General features: G+C 46.9%; 2 protein-coding genes across 2 annotated transcripts; both read right to left on the bottom strand.

Annotated features, from left to right (window-relative positions):
* Positions 1-5,187: 5,187 nt before the first annotated feature.
* On the bottom strand, positions 5,188-15,721 carry LOC141157766 (dynein axonemal heavy chain 12-like). Its single transcript, XM_073645295.1, has 6 exons — positions 15,574-15,721; positions 15,307-15,441; positions 13,367-13,560; positions 5,931-6,180; positions 5,436-5,621; positions 5,188-5,271 (listed from the first exon to the last, which is right to left on the bottom strand). Exons 1-6 carry the CDS (start codon positions 15,682-15,684, stop codon positions 5,188-5,190), a joined length of 960 nt encoding a protein of 319 aa, XP_073501396.1. The 5' UTR covers positions 15,685-15,721.
* Positions 15,722-16,642: 921 nt separating this feature from the next.
* Positions 16,643-22,263, bottom strand: LOC141157764 (dynein axonemal heavy chain 12-like). The gene is made up of 5 exons (XM_073645294.1): positions 22,246-22,263; positions 21,760-21,948; positions 20,411-20,567; positions 17,837-17,928; positions 16,643-16,825 (listed from the first exon to the last, which is right to left on the bottom strand). Exons 1-5 carry the CDS (start codon positions 22,261-22,263, stop codon positions 16,643-16,645), a joined length of 639 nt encoding a protein of 212 aa, XP_073501395.1.
* Positions 22,264-23,560: the final 1,297 nt, after the last annotated feature.

The raw sequence follows: 23,560 nt of genomic DNA, 5'->3' as shown, positions 1-23,560 counted from the left end.
TGTTATACCCTTAAGATAGCCACTGGTGAAATTGTCACACTCTTGAGATAGCCACTGGTGAAACTGCCACACTCTTCAGATAGCCACTGGTAAAACTGCCACACTCTTGAGATAGCCACTGTCGAAACCATCACACACTTGAGATAGCCACTGGCAAAACCATCACACTCTTGAGGTAGCCACTGGCAAAACTGTCACACTCTTGAGATAGCCACTGGTGAAACTGTTATACCCTGGAGATAGTCACAGGTGAACTTGTTATACCCTTGATATAGCCACTGGTGAAACTGTTATACCCTTGAGATAGCCACTGGTGAATCTGTTATACCCTTGAGATAGCCACTGGTGAAACTGTTATACCCTTGAGATAGCCACAGGTGAACTTGTTATACCCTTGATATAGCCACTGGCGAAACTGTTATACCCTTGAGATAGCCACTGGTGAATCTGTTATACCCTTGAGATAGCCACTGGTGAATCTGTTATACCCTTGAGATAGCCACAGGTGAAACTGTTATACCCTTGAGATAGCCACTGGCAAAACCATCACACTCTTGAGATAGCCACTGGCAAAACTGTCACACTCTTGAGATAGCCACTGGTGAAACTGTTATACCCTTGAGATAGCCACTGGCGAAACTGTTATACCCTTGAGATAGCCACTGGTGAAACTGTTATACCCTTGAGATAGCCACAGGTGAAACTGTTATACCCTTGAGATAGCTACTGGCGAAACTGTCACACTCGAGATGGCCACTGGTGAAACTGTTACATTCTTCAGATAGCCACTGGCAAAACTGCCACACTCTTGAGATAGCCATTGTCGAAACCGTCACACTCTTGAGATAGACACTGCAAAACCGTCACACTCTTGAGAAAGCCACTGTCGAAACCATCACACACTTGAGATAGCCACTGGCAAAACCATCACACTCTTGAGATAGCCACTGGCAAAACTGTCACACTCTTGAGATAGCCACTGGTGAAACTGTTATACCCTTGAGATAGTCACAGGTGAACTTGTTATACCCTTGATATAGCCACTGGTGAAACTGTTATACCCTTGAGATAGCCACTGGTGAATCTGTTATACCCTTGAGATAGCCACTGGTGAAACTGTTATACCCTTGAGATAGCCACTGGTGAACTTGTTATACCCTTGATATAGCCACTGGCGAAACTGTTATACCCTTGAGATAGCCACTGGTGAATCTGTTATACCCTTGAGATAGCCACTGGTGAATCTGTTATACCCTTGAGATAGCCACAGGTGAAACTGTTATACCCTTGAGATAGCCACTGGCAAAACCATCACACTCTTGAGATAGCCACTGGCAAAACTGTCACACTCTTGAGATAGCCACTGGTGAAACTGTTATACCCTTGAGATAGTCACAGGTGAACTTGTTATACCCTTGATATAGCCACTGGTGAAACTGTTATACCCTTGAGATAGCCACTGGTGAATCTGTTATACCCTTGAGATAGCCACTGGTGAAACTGTTATACCCTTGAGATAGCCACTGGTGAACTTGTTATACCCTTGATATAGCCACTGGCGAAACTGTTATACCCTTGAGATAGCCACTGGTGAATCTGTTATACCCTTGAGATAGCCACTGGTGAATCTGTTATACCCTTGAGATAGCCACAGGTGAAACTGTTATACCCTTGAGATAGCCACTGGCAAAACCATCACACTCTTGAGATAGCCACTGGCAAAACTGTCACACTCTTGAGATAGCCACTGGTGAAACTGTTATACCCTTGAGATGGCCACTGGCGAATTTGTTATACCCTTGAGATAGCCACTGGTGAAACTGTTATACCCTTGAGATAGCCACTGGTGAAACTGTTATACCCTTGAGATAGCCACAGGTGAAACTGTTATACCCTTGAGATAGCTACTGGCGAAACTGTCACACTCGAGATGGCCACTGGTGAAACTGTTACATTCTTCAGATAGCCACTGGCAAAACTGCCACACTCTTGAGATAGCCATTGTCGAAACCGTCACACTCTTGAGATAGACACTGCAAAACCGTCACACTCTTGAGAAAGCCACTGTCGAAACCATCACACACTTGAGATAGCCACTGGCAAAACCATCACACTCTTGAGATAGCCACTGGTGAAACTGTTATACTCTTGAGATAGTCACAGGTGAACTTGTTATACCCTTGATATAGCCACTGGTGAAACTGTTATACCCTTGAGATAGCCACTGGTGAATCTGTTATACCCTTGAGATAGCCACTGGTGAAACTGTTATACCCTTGAGATAGCCACAGGTGAACTTGTTATACCCTTGATATAGCCACTGGCGAAACTGTTATACCCTTGAGATAGCCACTGGTGAATCTGTTATACCCTTGAGATAGCCACTGGTTAATCTGTTATACCCTTGAGATAGCCACAGGTGAAACTGTTATACCCTTGAGATAGCCACTGGCAAAACCATCACACTCTTGAGATAGCCACTGGCAAAACTGTCACACTCTTGAGATAGCCACTGGTGAAACTGTTATACCCTTGAGATGGCCACTGGCGAAACTGTTATACCCTTGAGATAGCCACTGTTGAAACTGTTATACCCTTGAGATAGCCACAGGTGAAACTGTTATACCCTTGAGATAGCTACTGGCGAAACTGTCACACTCGAGATGGCCACTGGTAAAACTGTTACACTCTTCAGATAGCCACTGGCAAAACTGCCACACTCTTGAGATAGCCATTGTCGAAACCGTCACACTCTTGAGATAGACACTGCAAAACCGTCACACTCTTGAGAAAGCCACTGGTGAAACTGTCATACTCTTGAGAAATCCACTGGTAAAACTGTTAGACCCTTGAGATAGCCACTGGTGAAACTGTTATACCCTTGAGATAGCCACTGGTGAAACTGTTATACCCTTGAGATAGCCACTGGTGAAACTGTCACACTCGAGATGGCCACTGACGAAACTGTCACACTCTTAAGATAGCCACTGGCTAAACTGTCACACTCTTAAGATAGCCACTGGCGAAACTGTCACACTCTTAAGATAGCCCCTGGCAAAAAATCCACTGGTGAAACTGTTATACCCTTGAGATAGCCACTGGTGAATCTGTTATACCCTTAGGATAGCCACTGGTGAAACTGTCACACTCTTGAGATAGCCACGGGCAAAACTACCACACTCTTCAGATAGCCACTGGCAAAACTGTCACACTCTTGAGATAGCCACTGGCGAAACTGCCACACTCTTGAGAGAGCCACTGGAGAAACTGTGATACTCTTGAGATAGCCACTGGCGACACTGCCACACTCTTGAGATAGCCACTGTCGAAACCATCACACTCTTGAGATAGCCACTGGCAAAACTGTCACACTCTTGAGATAGCTACTGGCGAAACTGTCACACTGTTGAGATAGACACTGAAGGAACTGTCACACTGTTGAGATAGACAGTGGCAAAACTGTAACACTCTTGAGATAGTCACTGGCGAAACTGTCATACTCTTGAGATAGTGTAGCATCGGCATCTCTGCCGCCTGCCAGGCAGAGACGCCGCCCCTCTCACCGCCGCGCTCCCCGCCCGGCGTCCTCCAGTGCTCCTCTTCCTGCTTCTGCCGGCGCGCACAGCTTCCGGGCACTGTGCTAAGGGTACAAGCGCGCTCCCTCCCTCTTAAAGGGGCCACGCGCGCCGCCCTAAGGAGTCCCTGGCCAATTGCCGGAGGTCCTCCCATATTTAAAGCACCTCCTCCAATATGGAGGTGCCCGAGCAATAGTTGATGCACAGTGTACTTACCTCTGCTTCAGCCCTCAGGTCCCACTGCTAGCCTGACTACTAGTCCTGCCCACCAGCCTGACTATCAGTCCAGTCCGCCAACCTGACTACTCTCCAGCCCGACAGTCTGTCTTCCGTTCAGTCCGCCAGTCTGTCTATGGGCTTTGTCCGCCTGCTTACCTGGAAGCACCTGCCTGTTACCTATCAGCCTACCTGGAGGCTCCTGCCCGTCACTTGCCGTGACCACCTGTCTGCCTACCTGGAGGCTCCTGCCCATCACTTGCCGTGACCACCTGACAGCCTACCTAGAGGCTCCCGCCTGTCACTTGCCGTGACCACCTATCTGCCTACCTGGAGGCTCCCGCCTGTCACTTGCCGTGACCACCTGTCTGCCTACCTGGAGGCTCCTGCCCGTCACTTGCCGTGACCACCTGTCAGCCTACCTAGAGGCTCCTGCCTGTCACTTGCCGTGACCACCTGTCAGCCTACCCGGAGGCTCCTTCCCGTCACTTGCCGTGACCACCTGACAGCCTACCTAGAGGCTCCTGCCTGTCGCCTGCTGTCTCTGCCAGTTCATCTACCCGGACCTCTCGTCAGCCTGCCTGCTGTGCCCATCTGCAGTATCGGTCAGTCTCTGCCATCTGACCCGTGGGAGTTACCTGCTCTCTTACAAGGTCGTCCCCAGAGTAGCACCTGGTCCCTCTGCTCGGTCCCTCCCTGGTCACAGTGTCGTTAGCCGCCGAACGACCTAGGTCGGTCCGAGTTGATACTTAGTTACGCCCTTCTGGGTCCCTCCTTGCACCGCAGCACAGAGGTTCCACCACCCGGATCCGTAACAGATAGCCACTGTCGAAACCATCACACTCTTGAGATAGCCACTGGCAAAACTGTCACACTCTTGAGATAGCCACTGTCGAAACCATCACACTCTTGAGATAGCCACAGGCAAAAAATCCACTGGTGAAACTGTTATACCCTTGAGATAGCCACTGGTGAAACTGTTATACCCTTAAGAAAGCCACTGGTGAAACTGTCAGACTCTTGAGATATCCACGGGCAAAACTGTCACACTCTTGAGATAGCCACTGGCGAAACTGTCACACTGTTGAGATAGCCACTGGAGAAACTGTCACAGTGGTGAGATAGCCACGGGCAAAACTGTAACACTCTTGAGATAGCCACTGGAGAAACTGTCACACTGTTGAGATAGCCACTGGAGAAACTGTCACACTCTTGAGATAGCCACTGGAGAAACTGTCACACTCTTGAGAAATCCACTGGTGAAACTGTCACACTATTGAGATAGCCACTGGAGAAACTGTCACACTCTTGAGATAGCCACTGGCGAAACTGCCCTTTGGTAGACAGCTATTTCTCCCAATACACATTCACACCCTGCTCGGCTGAGCATGCATGCTTAATTAAACAGCGAGATGGGAAAAAGTCCCTGACAAACAGTTTGCAGCAATTTATTCCTTGTGGGAACTAAATGTTCAGCTTTCTAAAATGTAAAAAGCTCCAGCACTTTCCCCTGACAGCTATCGGCTTTCTTTTAACTCAATTCTCCTTTAGTTTTTTTTTGGTTTTCCATTGTTTGTTATTCATTTCAATAACAGGATAGTATTCTCGACCACCGATACACATTTATTAGCCAGAGATGCTTACCTTACTAGCTGCCGCACTAATCTGTTCACACTGGTGTAAGTACGGATCCAAGCTCAGCTCCAGAACCTTCCTCAGGCTGCTGCCAGAATTCGGAGTGAGCTCAGAGCCAACTATCTCAGACATCTGGAGCCAATGTCGGGTTCTGATTCCTGGGTTGCAAAGGATGCTCACCAGAGGGATATATTCCTGAAAAAGGAGTCAATCATAATCAGTGTCCCGGGATTACGGCTACAAAAATGAATCAAAGGGTTATTCCCATCTTCATAGATATTGTAAAAACCTGCACTTTGGCAATTTACTGCTTCTTGACATTTGCAGCCGTTCTTGAGATATTAACACTTTTCTTTTGTTTACAGATCGTTGCCTAGGAGACCGACCACCGCTGCTGTCTCGATAGTAACCACTGTGCTGAAGTTGGCTGGGATTGGGAGGTAACAGCGCGCTCCAGCAAACCTGGCCCAGATTACTGATATATCCATTATTTGATGCATCTACCTTAAAAGCCTTGATTTGCTCGGTGATGGCAGAACACATGAGAACTATGCGGCTTTCCTTCTTTTCCTCGTCCACCGAATCCTTATCTTCAGACAGTGTCCGGTGTTGAGCCGCCTTTTTCTTCTCCTCTTCTAACGTCTTCTGCTTCTGCTGAAATAGTTTCATCATCTTGTAGACCTCTTGGAAGAATTCGTCCACCTCGGCTTCCATGCTTTCTCCGTTCAGGTCAAGGAAAGCGCCGTCGATCCACCTGGAAGCGTGAGATTTTTCAAGACATATTTTGATAAATTTCATGTTTTTAGCTCATCTATTACTGTTTATTCTGCTTTTTTTCTCTTCTACATCTATGGCTATGGTTGTCCCATAAATAATGTTTAATCACCTATCCACAAGGTTGTTGATAAATGTCTGATCACTGGGAGTCTGACTGCTGCAGCCCCCAGCAGTTTTGAAAGCGGTGGTCCTAGATACAGCTTTGTGAATGAAGCATGTGTGCATCTATGGGAGTGATGGCTATGCATGCGCATGACTGCTCCCATGAATGTGTAGCACCCTGAGGATTCGGCTGCTACAGGGGTATTGCACCTCAACCCAGAGGTGTGATATTCCACTCCCGGGTAAGGATGGAGTGTGGATCTGAGCTCGGTAGGCTGCATGCACTACACACATCCCATTTCCGAGGAGCAGACCGACGGTACTCCCACTTAGAAATGTGCAGGTACGACCGAGTCTGTTCCTGGCTGGAGTGGGAGGGGGGTGGAACATCCCAAGTAGTGTAGGGGCAGATAGGGGGAGCAGCCTGGGTAAAGATAGGAGCTCATTGGGTGCTGGTCACCTGAGCTCACACATAGAGGGTGTATATAAGGTGGGCACCAACTAAGAACAGGGTCAGTTGCAGAGAGAAAGTCAGGAGCAGAGGAGAAGAGAGACCCAGAGTGAGAGAGGAGAAGAGAGAGAGACCCAGAGGGGGAAACAGCAGAAAAGGACTCCAAGATCCCAACTTAAATCCCCGGGTGAAGAGTCGGCATCAGGGTACCGGAACCCAAGCTGGTGGGGGTAAAAACACTCCCCAGCCAGAGACCGGAGACCGTGGGCAGCGTTTGCCACGGTCACCCACCACATCCACCACGAAGGCATACCACGAGGAGGGTCAGGGAACCCAAGGCCAAGGGTCTCCCAACAGAAGGCCCGAGGGAGCTGGACCTGGGTGGATCAATAGTGGGGACGGCCAGAGAAAGGACTGAAGTAGAGCTCAGGGTCACGCTCCGGACTTATTTGGGAGTTGGTTGGATCCAGAACCTGGTGGACGCAGCACGGCTCGGGAGGTCACTCGAAGCTGGAGTGACCAGAACATCAGCAGTGAGTAAACATCCTAAACTGCATAACCCGACTCTGTCTCTGATTGCCGTCTACACTGCATCACCACAACTCCCATCCTCTGCACCTGATCCCACTGAGGCTATACCCCTCCCGTTGGGGGTTATCCTATCAAGCTGCACCAACACCACCAGCCTCGGCGGACCCTGCTGCAGCGGCGGCCACAGTGACCGCAACACAACGGGTGGCGTAGTCGACAAATAAAGAACTTATAACATCTGTAGGACTGCCACATACAACTCAGTTTGACACCCTGGGCACGGACCGGGTCACAGCCACTCGGAAGACTACAACCCCCATCTGATCCGGCTCCGGATATTCCCCCTAAAAGAATATGGCCCAGGGGGCGCGTCAAATGGAGCGCTGGCTATGCATGCGCACGATCACTCCATTCACACAGCAGACTTAGGAACCTCTGTCCTCAGGATTACTGGAGGACCCTGTGGTTAGAGCACCCCTACCGATCATACATTTATCTCCTATTTTGCAGAAGGGATTGTCCGGCCTTGGGGTACAAGTCTACAGTCTATGTAACTGCAGACTTGTAAATCCTCACATTGCACGCACTGCGAGGATTTTCCGGTGCCGGGAACGGGCTGTTATGTGACCATAAGTATGTGATTTGCATACTTCTGACCAGGGGTGGATTAAGAGTAGCAAGGGCCCCGGGCAGTTTAGAAGGCGCGCCCCCCCCCCCCACCTGATTTATCACGTGACATGTCACATGATCCCCTGTGATAGATCATGTGATAGTTCACAGGAAATTAATTTGGCACAATATTAATTGTGCTGCCTCATCTGAGAGCAGCACAATATTGGGGCAGATACCCTGATTCCAGCGATGTGTCACTTTTTCAGCTGCTTGTTGTCATTTTGAGAAAATCACCGTTTTATCTGCTGCAGATCTAGCAGCTCTCTGAATGCTGCGCTCTGTATAGCCCCGCCCACACCACTGATTGGCAGCTTTCTGCCCATGCTCAGTGTACACAGAAATCTACTGATCAGTGATGGGGGTGGGGTCCTACAGAACTTACTAGTCATCTAGTGATAATTACCTTCTGACAAATCAATGATTTTATCAAAACAACACTAAGCAGCCCAGTAAGTGACACATTACTGGAATCAGTGCCTCTAACCCAGGGGTCTCAAACTCGGCTGGGTATATGGGCCGCACATGAAAAAAATTTGAATTTGGGGGGCCGCATTCTTTGTTCAATGTGACATTTTTAGTGATACCATTTTTTTTGTATACACCTTTTGAACATTTTTGCCGTGTTTATTTTTTTATGGCTTGGGTCGTTATGGATGTGGCGATAATAAACGTGCACTTTTTTGTGTTTACTTTAGTTTACATATAAAACAGCATTTTTAGTGCCCAATATTTTTTCATGCTTTATTTTATTTTTTATACAATTTTATTTCCCCCAATTGGCCACATACAGTAATATTGTCTTACAATTAGCATCATATAGTAATAATGGAAAACATCTTGTAGTAATGTTCCCCATCCAAGTCCCCATCTTGTACTAATGTGCCCCATCCAGGTCCCCATCCTGTGGCTATGTGCCCCATCCAGGTCCCCATCCTGTAGCAACGTTCCCCATCCTGGCGCCCATCTTGTACTAATGTGCCTCATCCAGGTCCCCATCTTGGGGCTATGTGCCCCATCCAGGTCCCCATCCTGTGGCTATGTGCCCCATCCAGGTCCCCATCTTTTGGCTCTGTGCCCCATCCAGGTCCCCATCTTTTGGCTCTGTGCCCTATCCAGGTCCCCATCTTGTGGCTATGTGCCCCATCCAGGTCCCCATCTTTTGGCTATGTGCCCCATCCAGGTCCCCATCTTTTGGCTCTGTGCCCCATCCAGGTCCCCATCTTTTGGCTCTGTGCCCCATCCAGGTCCCCATCTTTTGGCTATGTGCCCCATCCAGGTCCCCATCTTTTGGCTATGTGCCCCATCCAGGTCCCCATCTTTTGGCTATGTGCCCCATCCAGGTCCCCTCTTGTGGCTATGTGCCCCATCCAGGTCCCCTCTTGTGGCTATGTGCCCCATCCAGGTCCCCTCTTGTGGCTATGTGCCCCATCCAGGTCCCCTCTTGTGGCTATGTGCCCCATCCAGGTCCCCTCTTGTGGCTATGTGCCCCATCCAGGTCCCCTCTTGTGGCTATGTGCCCCCTGTGTTGTTCTTCACACACATAAAATAGAAAAAAAAAAAGATGATTCTCACCTGTCCTCCGTTCCCTCGGCGGCCTTCCTGCAGATGTGGCCCGCAGGCACCACAGAGTCCGACCCCTTGACGATCCCGACCTGGTCCAGGAGGAGCCGCCGACAGCAGCGCTGAATTGCCGCACAGAGACTGTTTCCCAGCACTGCATTTCCAATGTCAGCCGCCGGCCAATCAGAGGCCAGCAGCTGACATCTGCATATGGCAATGACGTCATACTCGCTGCGCCGACACGCAGATATCAGCTGCTGGCCTCTGATTGGCCGGCGGCTGACATTGGAAATGCAGTGCTGGGAAACAGTCTCTGTGTGGCAATTCAGCGCTGCTGTCGGCGGCTCCTCCTGGACCAGGTCGGGATCGTCAAGGGGTCTGTGCCCGCGGGCCGCGTGTTTGAGACCCCTGCTCTAACCCTACATTATGCTGCTCTCAGATTAGGTGGCAAAAACCTGATGACAGATTCCCTTTAAAGGAGCTGTAAAGACAAAAAAGTTTGTATTAAAAAAAATACAAGCCATTTGTGAAATTAACTTTTTTTCATTGTTAATTCACATTAGACTGTATCTTCAACACTTTTGTCAGCAGGTCTTATTACAGACTCTGAATAGGGCAGCTCTCTCCCTCTCCCTCAGCAGAAAGTCACAGCATGGTTAAAAAATGGGATCTTTTATGATTTTCTCATAATAAATAAAAAAGGACATGCAAGTCCTCCAAACTATTTTCCGTTTCTCTATAGGGGAGGTCCTAAATCTTTCTTGTTCTTTAGTTGATCTCATGTCAAAAAGGCAAAGCATTTACTATGAACTCGCCTAAAAAAATATACACTTGGAGAGTAATATCATCATCTGCATGTAAATATTCCTTGACTCTAAGGGCTCGCTCACACTGTCGTATAACACGGCCGAATGCTATGTGATGTTTTATCGGATAGAACTCGGCCCTATGTTATACTATGGGACAGTGCAGATCTGCTATTATTGGCATGAGAAAATAATCTCATTCGATATTCGGACCATGTGCACCCATACAAGTCTATGGGTGCACGTAAAACATTGGACTGCACTCGGATGTCATCCAAGTGCAGTCCGATGAACACTCACAGAGACTATGGAGAAGATGGAGAAATTAAGTTCTCCATCTTCTCCATATCTGTGCTGCGAGAGAATCGGATCACACTCAGTTGAAGCTCTGACAGAGTTTGAGCCGAGTGTCATTAGCATAATTGGCCCTATTCTCTTGCATGAGAGAATATATGGCTTAGTGAGTGGACCCTAAAACTGAATAGTAGTGACGGACAGGCACCTCACAAGCGGAATCCATGTAGCTCTCAGATGTCATGTAGGTAGGGCTTCATTCCATGGGGTAGGGCTTAATTTCAAGGTATATAAAAAAAATGGACTTCAAATAAAAATTAAATGAACACAAAAAGCACTAATTGAATTATTTTTTTCGTATTTATGTTTGCAGCCCCTTTAAAAACCCTTTGAGGACCAAGGCACATATATGTCCCATAGTTTTAAACTGGAAAAAAATTTGATTGAATAAAATTTAAGGTCCTCCAAGGTTTAAGTAGGTCATAAATTCATATGAATACTTGCTCATACAATTGCACATGCCAAAAGATGAAGAAGGACAGAATCAAAAATCTGACATTAAGTGGAGCACTTACAGGTATTCAAGGTGAAAGAGACCAGCAAAGGCATCGTCTCGAATGACAGTAAATGAGATAGAATTCAGCAAGCTGAAAATGAAGACAGTAGGTTAGAAGCGAACCAGACTTTATGGTGCTCAGAATTAGTCAAGCAGAATTTATTGACTGCTCTTGCCAAGCACTGAGACTCCCGCTGTGTATAGATGGTGCCGTGCGGCCTCCCGCTGTGTATAGATGGCGCCGTGCGGCCTCCCGCTGTGTATAGATGGCGCCGTATAGATGGCTACGTGCGGCCTCCTGCTGAGTATACGTGTATAGATGGCTATGTGCGGCCTCCTGCTGAGTATAGATGCCGCACGGCGCTCCCCCCAGAGACAGCAGGAGGCCGCACAGCGCCATCTATACTCAGCGGGAACCCGCACATAGCCATCTATACACAGCAGGAGGCCGCACGGCGACATCTATACTCAGCGGGGGGCTGCACGTAGCCATCTATACACAGCGGGGGGAGCACGTAGCCATCTATACACAGCGGGGGGCCACACGGCGCCATCTATACACAGCGGGGGACCGCACGTAGCCATCTATACACAGCGGGGGGCCGCACGTAGCCATCTATACACAGCGGGAGGCCGCACGGTGCCCCCCCCAGAGACATCAGGAGGCCGCACGGCGCCAACTATACTCAGCAGGAGGCCGCATACAGTCATACACACACACACAAACATATACAGACACGCATAAACACATTTGAAACACAAAAATACATACAAACAGACATCACACAATGACATCAGCCCACACACACACACACAGACAGACATCACACACACACCTGCCCACACACACACACCTGCCCACACACACACCTGCCCACACACACACACACACCTGCCCACACACACACACACACCTGCCCACACACACACACACACCTGCCCACACACACACACATACCTGTCCACACACACACACACACCTGCCCACACACACACACACACACCTGCCCACACACACACACACACACACCTGCCCACACACACACACACACACACATACACACATATACACACACACACCTGCCCACACACACACACACACACCTGCCCACACAGACACCTGCCCACAAACACACACACACCTGCCCACACACACACACCTGCCCACAAACACACACACATCTGCCCACACACACACACTCACCATCCCCCGGCTCCATTCCTCCTGCCTGCTCTCTCTCTTTTCCGGTGCAGCACTGCAGGCCGGGGCGCACGGCGTGAAGTCACAGCTAGGAGACACAGCCGCGCACAGGGCCGTGTCTCCTAGCAGTGACGCGGCCGGGCCAGCACAGGGAAGTTAACTGCTGCAGTGCTGGCCCGGCCGATGAAGAAGTAGCGGCGGCCGCTGCTGAGGGAGCGGTCCGGGGCCCCCCTCCCGCCACTGCTACTGCTATGTGCCGCGGCGGCCCGCACATATAATGAGGGCAATCCGGCATTAGACACCCCGCCTGGAGCCGCGGGCCCCCTGCAGGCTCGGGGCCCCGGGCGGTCGCCCGGATTGCCCTCATTATAATCCGCCTATGCTTCTGACCACATTCCGACTAGACGTGTCTGGCTCCACTCAATATGCTTGCATTGAGCAAGGCCGGATATGTCTAGTTGGGATGTGACCGTATGTATGCAAATCACATACTTGCTGTCACACGCCTGTGCTCCCGATGCTGGAGAATCCTTATAACGCGCACAGTACACATGCTGTGAGGATTCACATGTCTGCAGTCACATGGAGTGACTGCAGACTTGTGCCCCAAGGCCGGACAGCCCTTTAATAACACATAATCCCCTTGTAATATATGCAAGACTTTTGGCGCTTGGTTATTTCCAGGACTGAAGAACAGTGATGGGGACAGAACGATTGGTTATTAGATATACTTTGTCCCTATAACGTTACAAGGGGCAAAGTGCTGTAGATAAAGATGATTTTTGCTGCCATAAATGATTCGTTCCTGACGAATTAGTGTTTTGCTTGTTTATCGGGTGATCACTGGCACATTTACACGGGCTGATAATTGGGAATGATCATCAGCTTGTTTATATGCGCCATTTACTCTCCACTTCAGATCACATATGGTGTTAATAAATAACGGCATGCCAAGAGTTAACTCAGAATTCCCCAATGGGGTGCACATACTTTTTTTCAGTTTTTTGCCATTTGTTAATCAGTGCAAAAAGTTTCTGGTAAGGTTCGATGTTGACTTTTGAAGAATCCAGCTGAGGGTATGTTGTAAGGTCCCATTTATACAGTGCTTCTTCTTTGTTAAAATAAGCCACCGCCTCCTCTGCGTCTGCTATTCGCTTCTGTACAGTCCTCACATCTGTCACGTACTGAAACCAGGCACAATAAACACAGATAAGTAAAGAGTTAACCGGACTGCCTCCATTAAAGAAAATGAGTTAGACGCAACGCATTTCAGGCCTATTGGAACAACGAGTTTCAGGCCTATTGGACGCAATGCGTTTCAGGCCTATTGGACGCAACGCGTTTCAGGCCTATTGGACTCAAATAGTTTCAGGCCTATTGGACGCAATGCGTTTCAGGCCTATTGGACTCAAATAGTTTCAGGCCTATTGGACGCAACGTTTCAGGCCTATTGGACGCAATGTATTTCAGGCCTATTGGACGCAAATCGTTTCAGGCCTATTGGATGCAACGCGTTTCAGGCCTATTGGACGCAATACATTTCAGGCCTATTGGACGCAATGTATTTCAGGCCTATTGGACGCAACGATTTTCAGGCCTATTGGACGCAACGATTTTTAGGCCTATTGGACGCAACGCGTTTCAGGCCTATCGGACGCAAAGCATTTCAGGCCTATTGGACGCAACGCGTTTCAGGCCTATTGGAACAACGCGTTTCAGGCCTATTGGACTCAAATCGTTTCAGGCCTTTTGGACGCAACGCGTTTCAGGCCTATTGGACGCAATGAGTTTCAGGCCTATTGGACGCAACGCGTTTCAGGCCTATTGGACGCAAATTGTTTCAGGCCTATTGGATGCAACGCGTTTCAGACCTATTGGACGCAATGTATTTCAGGCCTATTGGACGCAAATCGTTTCAGGCCTATTGGATGCAACGCGTTTCAGACCTATTGGACGCAATACATTTCAGGCCTATTGGACGCAATGTATTTCAGGACTATTGGACGCAACGATTTTCAGGTCTATTGGACGCAACGATTTTTAGGCCTATTGGACGCAAAGCGTTTCAGGCCTATCGGACGCAATGCATTTCAGGCCTATTGGACGCAACGCGTTTCAGGCCTATTGGAACAACGCGTTTCAGGCCTATTGGACTCAAATAGTTTCAGGCCTATTGGACGCAATGCGTTTCAGGCCTATTGGACGCAACGCGTTTCAGGCCTAGTGGACGCTTTCATACGCCAGTGCTCAGGTGTGACGACTGCCACTGACCTGCCTTTGTTTGACTGCACTTCTGGTCAAGCACTAGGGACTGCCTCTATAAAGACTGTTCTGGATGATAATGGTGGTCAGTCGGGTTTATGTTTTTTTCATAGGTTTTTTTTGTATAGCAAAAATAATGCTGCAGTCAAGGGCGTAACTACAGTGCGTGCAGGGGTTGCAGTCGCATCTGGAGCTAAGGGGGGCCCAAAAGGTCTCTTTGACTCATATGAGAAGACCACTACTATTAAAGACCTGCAATAGTTGGGGGCCCTAATGGAGATTTTGCATTGAAGCTTCAGGTTACACTATTGGCTGTAGTCTCAATATTCTTGATTCTTGCCTTTAAAAAGGGATAGAACCCCCCAAAAAAACAACATAAAAAAGGCCTAATGCAGCTCCAAACCGGAGTTAGGGAGCATTTTATAACTACTTCCCAGGAACGCTCGTTTAAGGATAATTGTGCAGTATAAATAGGCTGCCAATCACCGACGAATGGCCAAACACTTGTTCGTCGGGTGAAATGATCTTTTGTGTTGGACAAAAAAATTATCGTTCACGACAACCATGATGCGTTTTGGGTAAAAAGGATTTGTACAAATATGAACAGAGTCTTAAAGTAATGAAAATAAGAAGAGGGAAAACTATAACACAGCCTGTGACTATCATACCTGCTGCATCATATCCAGCTCAGAGCACTCTGCAAATTCTTCCATCCGACGCGAAAGTTTCTCCAGTTCCAGCATAAGCTTCTCTCTTTTCCCCAGCAGCTCGCCCTCTCCTTTACGCTTGGCGTTTTCAATCAGCTTTTAGAAAGGAACAGTTATCAAAAAACGCTCCCAGAGCACCCCCTGTTTAATTACCTGGACACTGCAGGGGGCTGCTGCTTCATTGGAGCTGGCACCCGAGACCCCATTTTCAGAAATTAGCCCACATACCTGGTCATTTTCATCAAACACTGGGTTGATATTTTTTGGCCACAGTAACACTGTTGAGTTCAGGATGATATCTTCAGGTACAAATAAATGAACGTCTAGAAGATAATTCATCCTCCGCTGACACTCCTAAAATTAAAAAAATGAAACTCACTCTGTATTAATGTATCTAGCATCTACAATCACAGGGGTTGCACCAATTATATTTTTTCCAAAAACTTAGGTTATAAAATGATACTGATGCTCCACAACTACAGTTCCCTCCATCGGTTTGTGTTCTTCCTGCTCTATGTGGACATGTGATTTCTGTAGCCAATCACTGGCTGTAGCAGGTTACCACCGTAGTCACTGATAGGCTGCAGCAATCACATGATCATGTTGGGGATCTCATCACTGAAACCTGGAGGGGGACTGGTAAGTATAGCTAGTATGACATGACCTATATATGGAAAAATACATATTAACCAGGACACAAGAAATAGCGGAATAATCCTATATATTATGTTTTACACGAATTATACCCAGGGACGTACGTACAGCATTGATGCAGTAATTGATGCAAAAGGAGCCACGACCAAGTATTGAGGCATTTACTGAACAGACATTTCAGATTTTAAAAACATTTTTCAAGCTGTTGTTATAAAGTATTCTAATTTACTGAGATAATGACTTTAGTGTTTTCATTGGCTGTAAGCCATAATCATCAACATTAACAGAAATAAACACGTGAAATAGATCCCTCTGTGTGTAATGACTCTATATAATATAGGAGTTTCACTTTTTGTATTGAAGAACTGAAATAAATTAACTTTTTGATGATATTCTAATTTAGTGAGATGCACCTGTATATTATATACTGGAATGTGATGATATTTTATAGTATCATAAGTAAAGTAATGTCAGATTCTTAACTTTTACTGTAGCATCAGCATCTATAACTCACTGTATGAAATCATAGCAGAAGTAGCACTTGACCTCGACCCCAAGGGCCCCTGAACGGCACATGGCAGCTAGAGGCCCATTACAGATTATTTTTTTCTATTGTGAAACCTCTTTGAATCCAGGATTTTACTCACTCTTCATTCTCCAATCTGTGATTTGTCACCAGTCTATCTAGTAATATATTTGCAAAGCTTTTTGCTTTGTCAGCCAGGCCTTGCTTTAAGTCATCGCAGTCGAGGTGTACCATGGTGAAGTAAGCGCGGGTGGGCAGTCCCATGATATCTCTGGCCAGGGTGTGAAATTGTTCTATAAACTGGAATACAAATATAAATCAGTCTCGTTTACCCTTGAGATTTCTGATTTGACCCTCAATTATTATCGGACACGTTGCACCCCTCGCTCTGTAGGACTTAGGACAGTATTGATTCTAATGGGAATGGTAAGAAAATGATTCCAGCAACTTAGTCCTCGTTGCTGCGTCCACCCGACTACAGCTGTGATCAGCTTATTGTCAAGGGACCCTTCAAATGAACCAAAGGGGGTCCCCATAAAGTGAACCTGTCAGGTTCTTCAGGCATGCCAAATTCCTGCATTGACATCCACGGTATATATCTGGCAAAAATGTTTCTACCTTAAAAAACTAAACTTTTTATGTGCCGGCCGTCATATGTAAATTGGGCATGTGAAATTAAGTATTATACACCTGTCTTGGGTATCCGAGCTCTGCTTCCTTCACTTCGGTCTGCTGCCCCGTGCTGTGCTCCACGTCAGGTTTTACAGGTTATCCTGTGTAGCTCAGTGACATAATCTCCTAAATCCTATTTATGGACAGTTAGGACACACACCTCGGTCTTAGGATTGAGTTTTTAGACTTTTGTTTGGTGTGCTCCACCTTCTGCGTTAACTTTCTTCCATTCCTACTGGGTTACGCTACATCCATCCTGCAGCTCCCAAGATTCCTGAGTGCCAATTCCTTGTTGCTCATGTGCCTTCCTGCTTACCACACCAACACCCGGGGTCCGTGTGGCCACCCGGACCTGAGGCTTAGAAGATCCACCTCACCAGGTGAGACTAAGATGCCATGATTTGGGTGTGATCACAGCATCTGAGGTGGGATTTGTTTGTGGGAAGTGACGTCCCGCTGGACTAGTCCTAGATAACTTGCATATGATGAATGGCACATAAGCAGTCGATTTTTACTAGAAACATCAAAGCCAGTGTTGCTGTGCAGGGATGAGTCAATTTAACATAATGACGGTTCGAGATAATAAGCAAGAAAGTCCAATATGTAAAAAAAAAACACATTATGATCAGACATACGTACCTCTGTGTATTCATCAAAACTGTGCTCCTCGGATAAGAAAGTTTCTACTTTCTCCGCGGCTGAACCATCCACCAGCCAGCTGAAGCTTTCAACTATCAAATAATATAACACAGAATTTATAGTTGTATCTAGACTCATCTTAATGTCGAGCGGAGAAAACTTTCAAAGAGGATTATACAGCTGATCGGACATGGATTTTTGAAAGCAAGTACTCTGGCTTCATCAGGTCTAAGAGATCAATTTGATAATCTACATTTATATGGTGAAATCTAGAGACAGATCCTCTTTGAAGTGCTTGTTAGACCAATGATATATAGTATTTCTGCATGATAATGTCTGATAGATGAGGATCACACCCCTGGGAACCCCTAACACTGAGTTCAATGGCTTTTGGAAAGGTATCAGGATCAAAGCGTCCACAGGAAGATCACGCTGCAAGCGCCGGCAGGAGATTTCTGATTGTGATTGTTCCATCCCTTTAATACTAGATTCACGTCCAGCTTCCCATATGTTCCATCGCTTTAATACTTACGATTCACGTCCAGCTTACTGTATGTACCATTCTTTTAATTATTCGCGGCCAGCTTACCGTATGTACCATCCCTTTAATGATTCGCGGCCAGCTTACCATATGTACCATCCTTTTAATGATTCGCGGCCAGCTTACCATATGTACCATCCTTTTAATGACTCACATCCTGCTTTACTTATGTACCATCCCTTTAATGACTCACATCCAGATTACCATATGTACCATCCCTTTAATAACTCACATCCAGCTTACCGTATGTACCATCCCTGTAATGACTCATGTCCAGCTTACCGTATGCACCATCCCTTTAATGATTCATGTCCAGCTTACAGTATGTACCATCCTTTTAATGATTCATGTCCAGTTTACCGTATGTACCATCCCTTTAATGACTCACATCCTGCTTATCATATGTACCATGCCTTTAATGACTCACATCCTGCTTACCGTATGTACCATCCCTGTAATGACTAATGTCCAGCTTACCATATGTACCATCCCTTTAATGACTCACATCCTGCTTACCGTATGTACCATCCCTTTAATGACTCACATCCTGCTTACCGTATGTACCATCCCTTTAATGACTCACATCCTGCTTACCGTATGTACCATCCCTTTAATGACTCACATCCTGCTTACCGTATGTACCATCCCTGTAATGACTCATGTCCAGCTTACCATATGTACCATCCCTTTAATGACTCACATCCTGCTTACCGTATGTACCATCCCTTTAATGACTCACATCCTGCTTACCGTATGTACCATCCCTTTAATGACTCACATCCTGCTTACCCTATGTACCATCCCTGTAATGACTCATGTCCAGCTTACAGTATGTACCATGCCTTTAATGATTCGCGGCCAGCTTACCGTATGTACCATCCCTTTAATGACTCAAATCCTGCTTACTGTATGTACCATCCCTATAATGATTCACGTCCAGCTTACAGTATGTACCATCCCTTTAATAACTCACGTCGAGCTTACCATATGTACCATCCCTTTAATGATTTACGTCCAGCTTACGTATGTACCTTCCCTTTAATATCTCAAGTCGAGCTTACCGTATGCACCATCCCTGTAATGACTCACATCCTGCTTACCGTATGTACCATCCCTGTAATGACTCACATCCTGCTTACCGTATGTACCATCCCTTTAATGACTCACATCCTGCTTACCGTATGTACCATCCCTGTAATGACTTATGTCCAGCTTACCGTATGTACCATGCCTTTAATGATTCGCGGCCAGCTTACCGTATGTACCATCCCTTTAAAGACTCACGTCCTGCTTACTGTATGTACCATCCCTATAATGATTCACGTCCAGCTTACAGTATGTACCATCCCTTTAATAACTCATGTCGAGCTTACCGTATGTACCATCCCTTTAATAACTCACGTCGAGCTTACCATATGTACCATCCCTTTAATATCTCAAGTCAAGCTTACCATATGTACCATCTCTGTAATGACTCACATCCTGCTTACCGTATGTACCATCCCTTTAATGACTCACATCCTGCTTACCCTATGTACCATCCCTGTAATGACTTATGTCCAGCTTACCGTATGTACCATGCCTTTAATGATTCGCGGCCAGCTTACCGTATGTACCATCCCTTTATAGACTCACGTCCTGCTTACTGTATGTACCATCCCTATGATTCACGTCCAGCTTACAGTATGTACCATCCCTTTAATAACTCACGTCGAGCTTACCGTATGTACCATCCCTTTAATATCTCAAGTCGAGCTTACCGTATATACCATCCCTGTAATGACTCACATCCTGCTTACCGTATGTACCATCCCTTTAATGACTCACATCCTGCTTACCCTATGTACCATCCCTGTAATGACTTATGTCCAGCTTACCGTATGTACCATCCCTTTAATGATTCGCGGCCAGCTTACCGTATGTACCATCCCTTTAATAACTCACGTCGAGCTTACCGTATGTACCATCCCTGTAATGATTCACGTCCAGCTTACCATATGTACCATCCCTTTAATGATTCACGTCCCGCTTACCGTAGGTTTGGAAATGCCTGAATGGCTGGTGTAGATTGTGGCTGACGGCCTCCTTCAGCTTCAGCGCAGCAGAATCAAAGATGTAATCAGGGAGTTTGGCCTCGATGATCTGAACCGTGTTACTACCAGAAAGCCACGGCTGCACCGTCTGAATGTTCTGGACAAAGAAGAACGTTCTATAAAGTGACATGAATACTGCAGAAGTCTCTAATATAAACCCCCTGAACAGCCACCTATTATGATATAAATAAATCAAAAACTCCATACAAAGCTCCATATCCTCAGCATAGACATAGAATAAAAGCTGCCATGCTGTGTATCCTCAGTGGCCACTAATGGGAGCTTAAAGGGCATCTGTCACCCCAAAAATTCAGATTTAACCACTTATACATTTAAAGCGCACCTGTCAGCAGGATTGAGCTCAGTAAAACACATACAATGTCAAGTGGGTGCCACTACACTGATTAAAATGATACCTTAGTTGATTAAATCCGTCCTGTGGTTCTTGTGTAACCTTTACTTTCAGTCTGGAGATAATGATATGCTTGTGCTCCGGGGCGGCCTGTGGGGGGCGCTCTATCTGGTGCTCTGCTTACATATTCATCTGTATGCTCTTATGACAGCTCACTGTGCCTTCACTGACCTGCCTCCTATTTTACATAATGCATCTAGTAGTGCGGGGCTAGGTAAAATAGGAGGCAGGTCAGTGGACAATCAGTGAGCTGTCATAAGAGCATACACATGAATATGTAAGCAGAGCACCAGATAGAGTGCCCCCACACGCCACCCCGGAGCATAAGCGTATCATTATTTCCAAACTGAAAGTAAAGATTACACAAGAACCACAGGACGAATTTAATCAACTAAGGTATCATTTTACTCTGTGTAATGTCGCCCTCTTGACAGTGTATGTGGTTTACTGAACACACTCCTGCTGACAGGTGCACTTTAATAGGGGACTGGAGTGGAGAGCCATCCCTTCATGGGGGCCCACCGGAGGATTCTCCAGTTCTCCTGTTGGCCAGTCCAAGCCTGTAAAAGTGTTCATGCTATCCAACTCTTCTACTTATAATTCTCATATATTTTTGCAATGTGTATTACAGAGTCAATATACTCGTTGTCCTATCCCTGCATGGGGGCCCACCGGAGGATACTGCTGCGGACGCTCATATACTAGGTGACAGCCAATAGCAATTGTAAATCAGCCGGTACAATATTTTTTTTTGCTGTGATATTCCAAAATGGTGGCAGCAAATTTCCAATTTTTTTTACTGCAGTTTTTACCTGTGAGCCACACATGTACCTACTATAAAAAGTAAGTTGTCAGCATTGAAAAAAAATCCTGATACCTGAAGGGTCTTGGAGATCGGAGTTAATATAAATAGTATAACTTCTTCTACGTCCTGGAAGCTTGGATAGAAATCCATTTTCTCGTCATCAAATGTAAGTTGCATTTTGAAGACTGGTAAAAATTGCACGTCTATCAGGTCAAATAAACGGACATAAGTTTCTACAGTTTCCTGCAGAAGGTCTCTCACCTGTGGGGGGAGAAATCAGCAAGTATATATTAGTGTTTATAAGGAGAAAAAATACATGACTACGAGAGTGGTGCAGAAAACAGGGAGACGGACTGGGCCATAAGAGAAGAAAGCTGAGTGACAACATTTACTGTGGGTGGGAACTCCTTAATCCCTTCAGGACCGGATAATTGTTTGTTTTGCATTTTTTCCTTCCCTTCTTCAAAAAGCCATACATTTTTTAATTTTTCCATTGATATAGCTGCAAGAGGCTATGTAATGTGCTGTAGCTTAAACCCTTCCCAACATATGACATACTGTTATGCCATATGTCATGTTCCTGTAGATGTGCAAAATTTGGACCTGGGCCCCCAACCGCATGTTGGTCAGATGTATGGGCCCTTGTAGCGTTCTAGATCCGATAATGATGCGTGTGTTCGCCCCTGCCTTGGATGTTTCCCATCGTAGCCCCATCCTATAATAATGTCTCTCATTCTAGGCCCCTTCCTGGTATAATGTTCCCCATCCTGCGCCCCTTCCTGTTATAATATCCCCTATCCTGGGCCTCTTCCTGTTATAATATCCACCTTCTGTGTATAATACCCCCCATCCTGAGCCCCTTTCAGCAATAATGTCCAAATCCTGGGCTCCTTCCTGGTATAATGTTCTTGGTCCTGGGTCTCTTACTGTAATAATGTCCCCCATCCTGGCCCCTTCCTGTAACAATGTCCCCCATCCTGGTATAATGTCCCACATCCTATAACAATGTCCCCCATCCTAGGCCCCATTCTGGTATAATGACCTCCATCCTTGTGCCCTTCCTGGTGTAATGTCCTTCATCCTGGCCCATGTCATGGTATAATGACCCCCATTCTGGTATAATGCTCCCTATCCTGGGCCGCTTCCTTGTACAATGCCCCCCATCCTGAACCCCTCCCTTGTATAATGCTCCCCTTCCTTGTAAAATGCTCCCCATCATGAACCCCTTCCTTGTATAATGCTCCCCATCATGCGCCCCTTCCTTGTATAGTGCTCCCCATCCTGCGCCCCTTCCTTGTGTAATGCTCCACATCTTGCGCCCCTTCCTTGTATAATGCTCCCCATCTTGCGCCCCTTTCTTGTGTAATGCTCCCCATCCTGCGCTCCATCCTTGTGTAATGCACCTCATCCTAGGCTACTTCCTTGTATAATGCTCCCCATCTTGCACCCCTTCCTTGTGTAATGCTCCCCATCCTGCGCCCCTTCCTTGTATAATGCTCCCCATCATGCGCCCCTTCCTTGTATAATGCTCCCCATCCTGCGCCCCTTCCTTGTATAATGCTCCCCATCATGCGCCCCTTCCTTGTATAATGCTCCCCATCCTGCGCCCCTTCCTTGTGTAATGCTCCCCATCCTGCGCCCCTTCCTTGTATAATTCTCTCCATCTTGCGCCCCTTCCTTGTGTAATGCTCCCCATCCTGTGCCCCTTCCTTGTGTAAAGCTCCTCATCCTAGGCTACTTCCTTGTATAATGCTCCCCATCCTGGGACCCTTCCTTGTCTAATTCCCCCCATCCTGGGCACCTTCCTTGTATAATGCTCCCCATCCTGGGACCCTTCCTTCTCTAATTCCCCCTATCCTGGGCCCTTTCCTTG

This window comes from Phyllobates terribilis, unplaced genomic scaffold, assembly GCF_046119375.1.
Source record: "Phyllobates terribilis strain yellow unplaced genomic scaffold, ASM4611937v1 Scaffold_8__6_contigs__length_399053987, whole genome shotgun sequence".
NCBI classification, from domain to species: domain Eukaryota; kingdom Metazoa; phylum Chordata; class Amphibia; order Anura; family Dendrobatidae; genus Phyllobates; species Phyllobates terribilis.
This window is presented reverse-complemented; position numbering and strand designations above follow the sequence as displayed.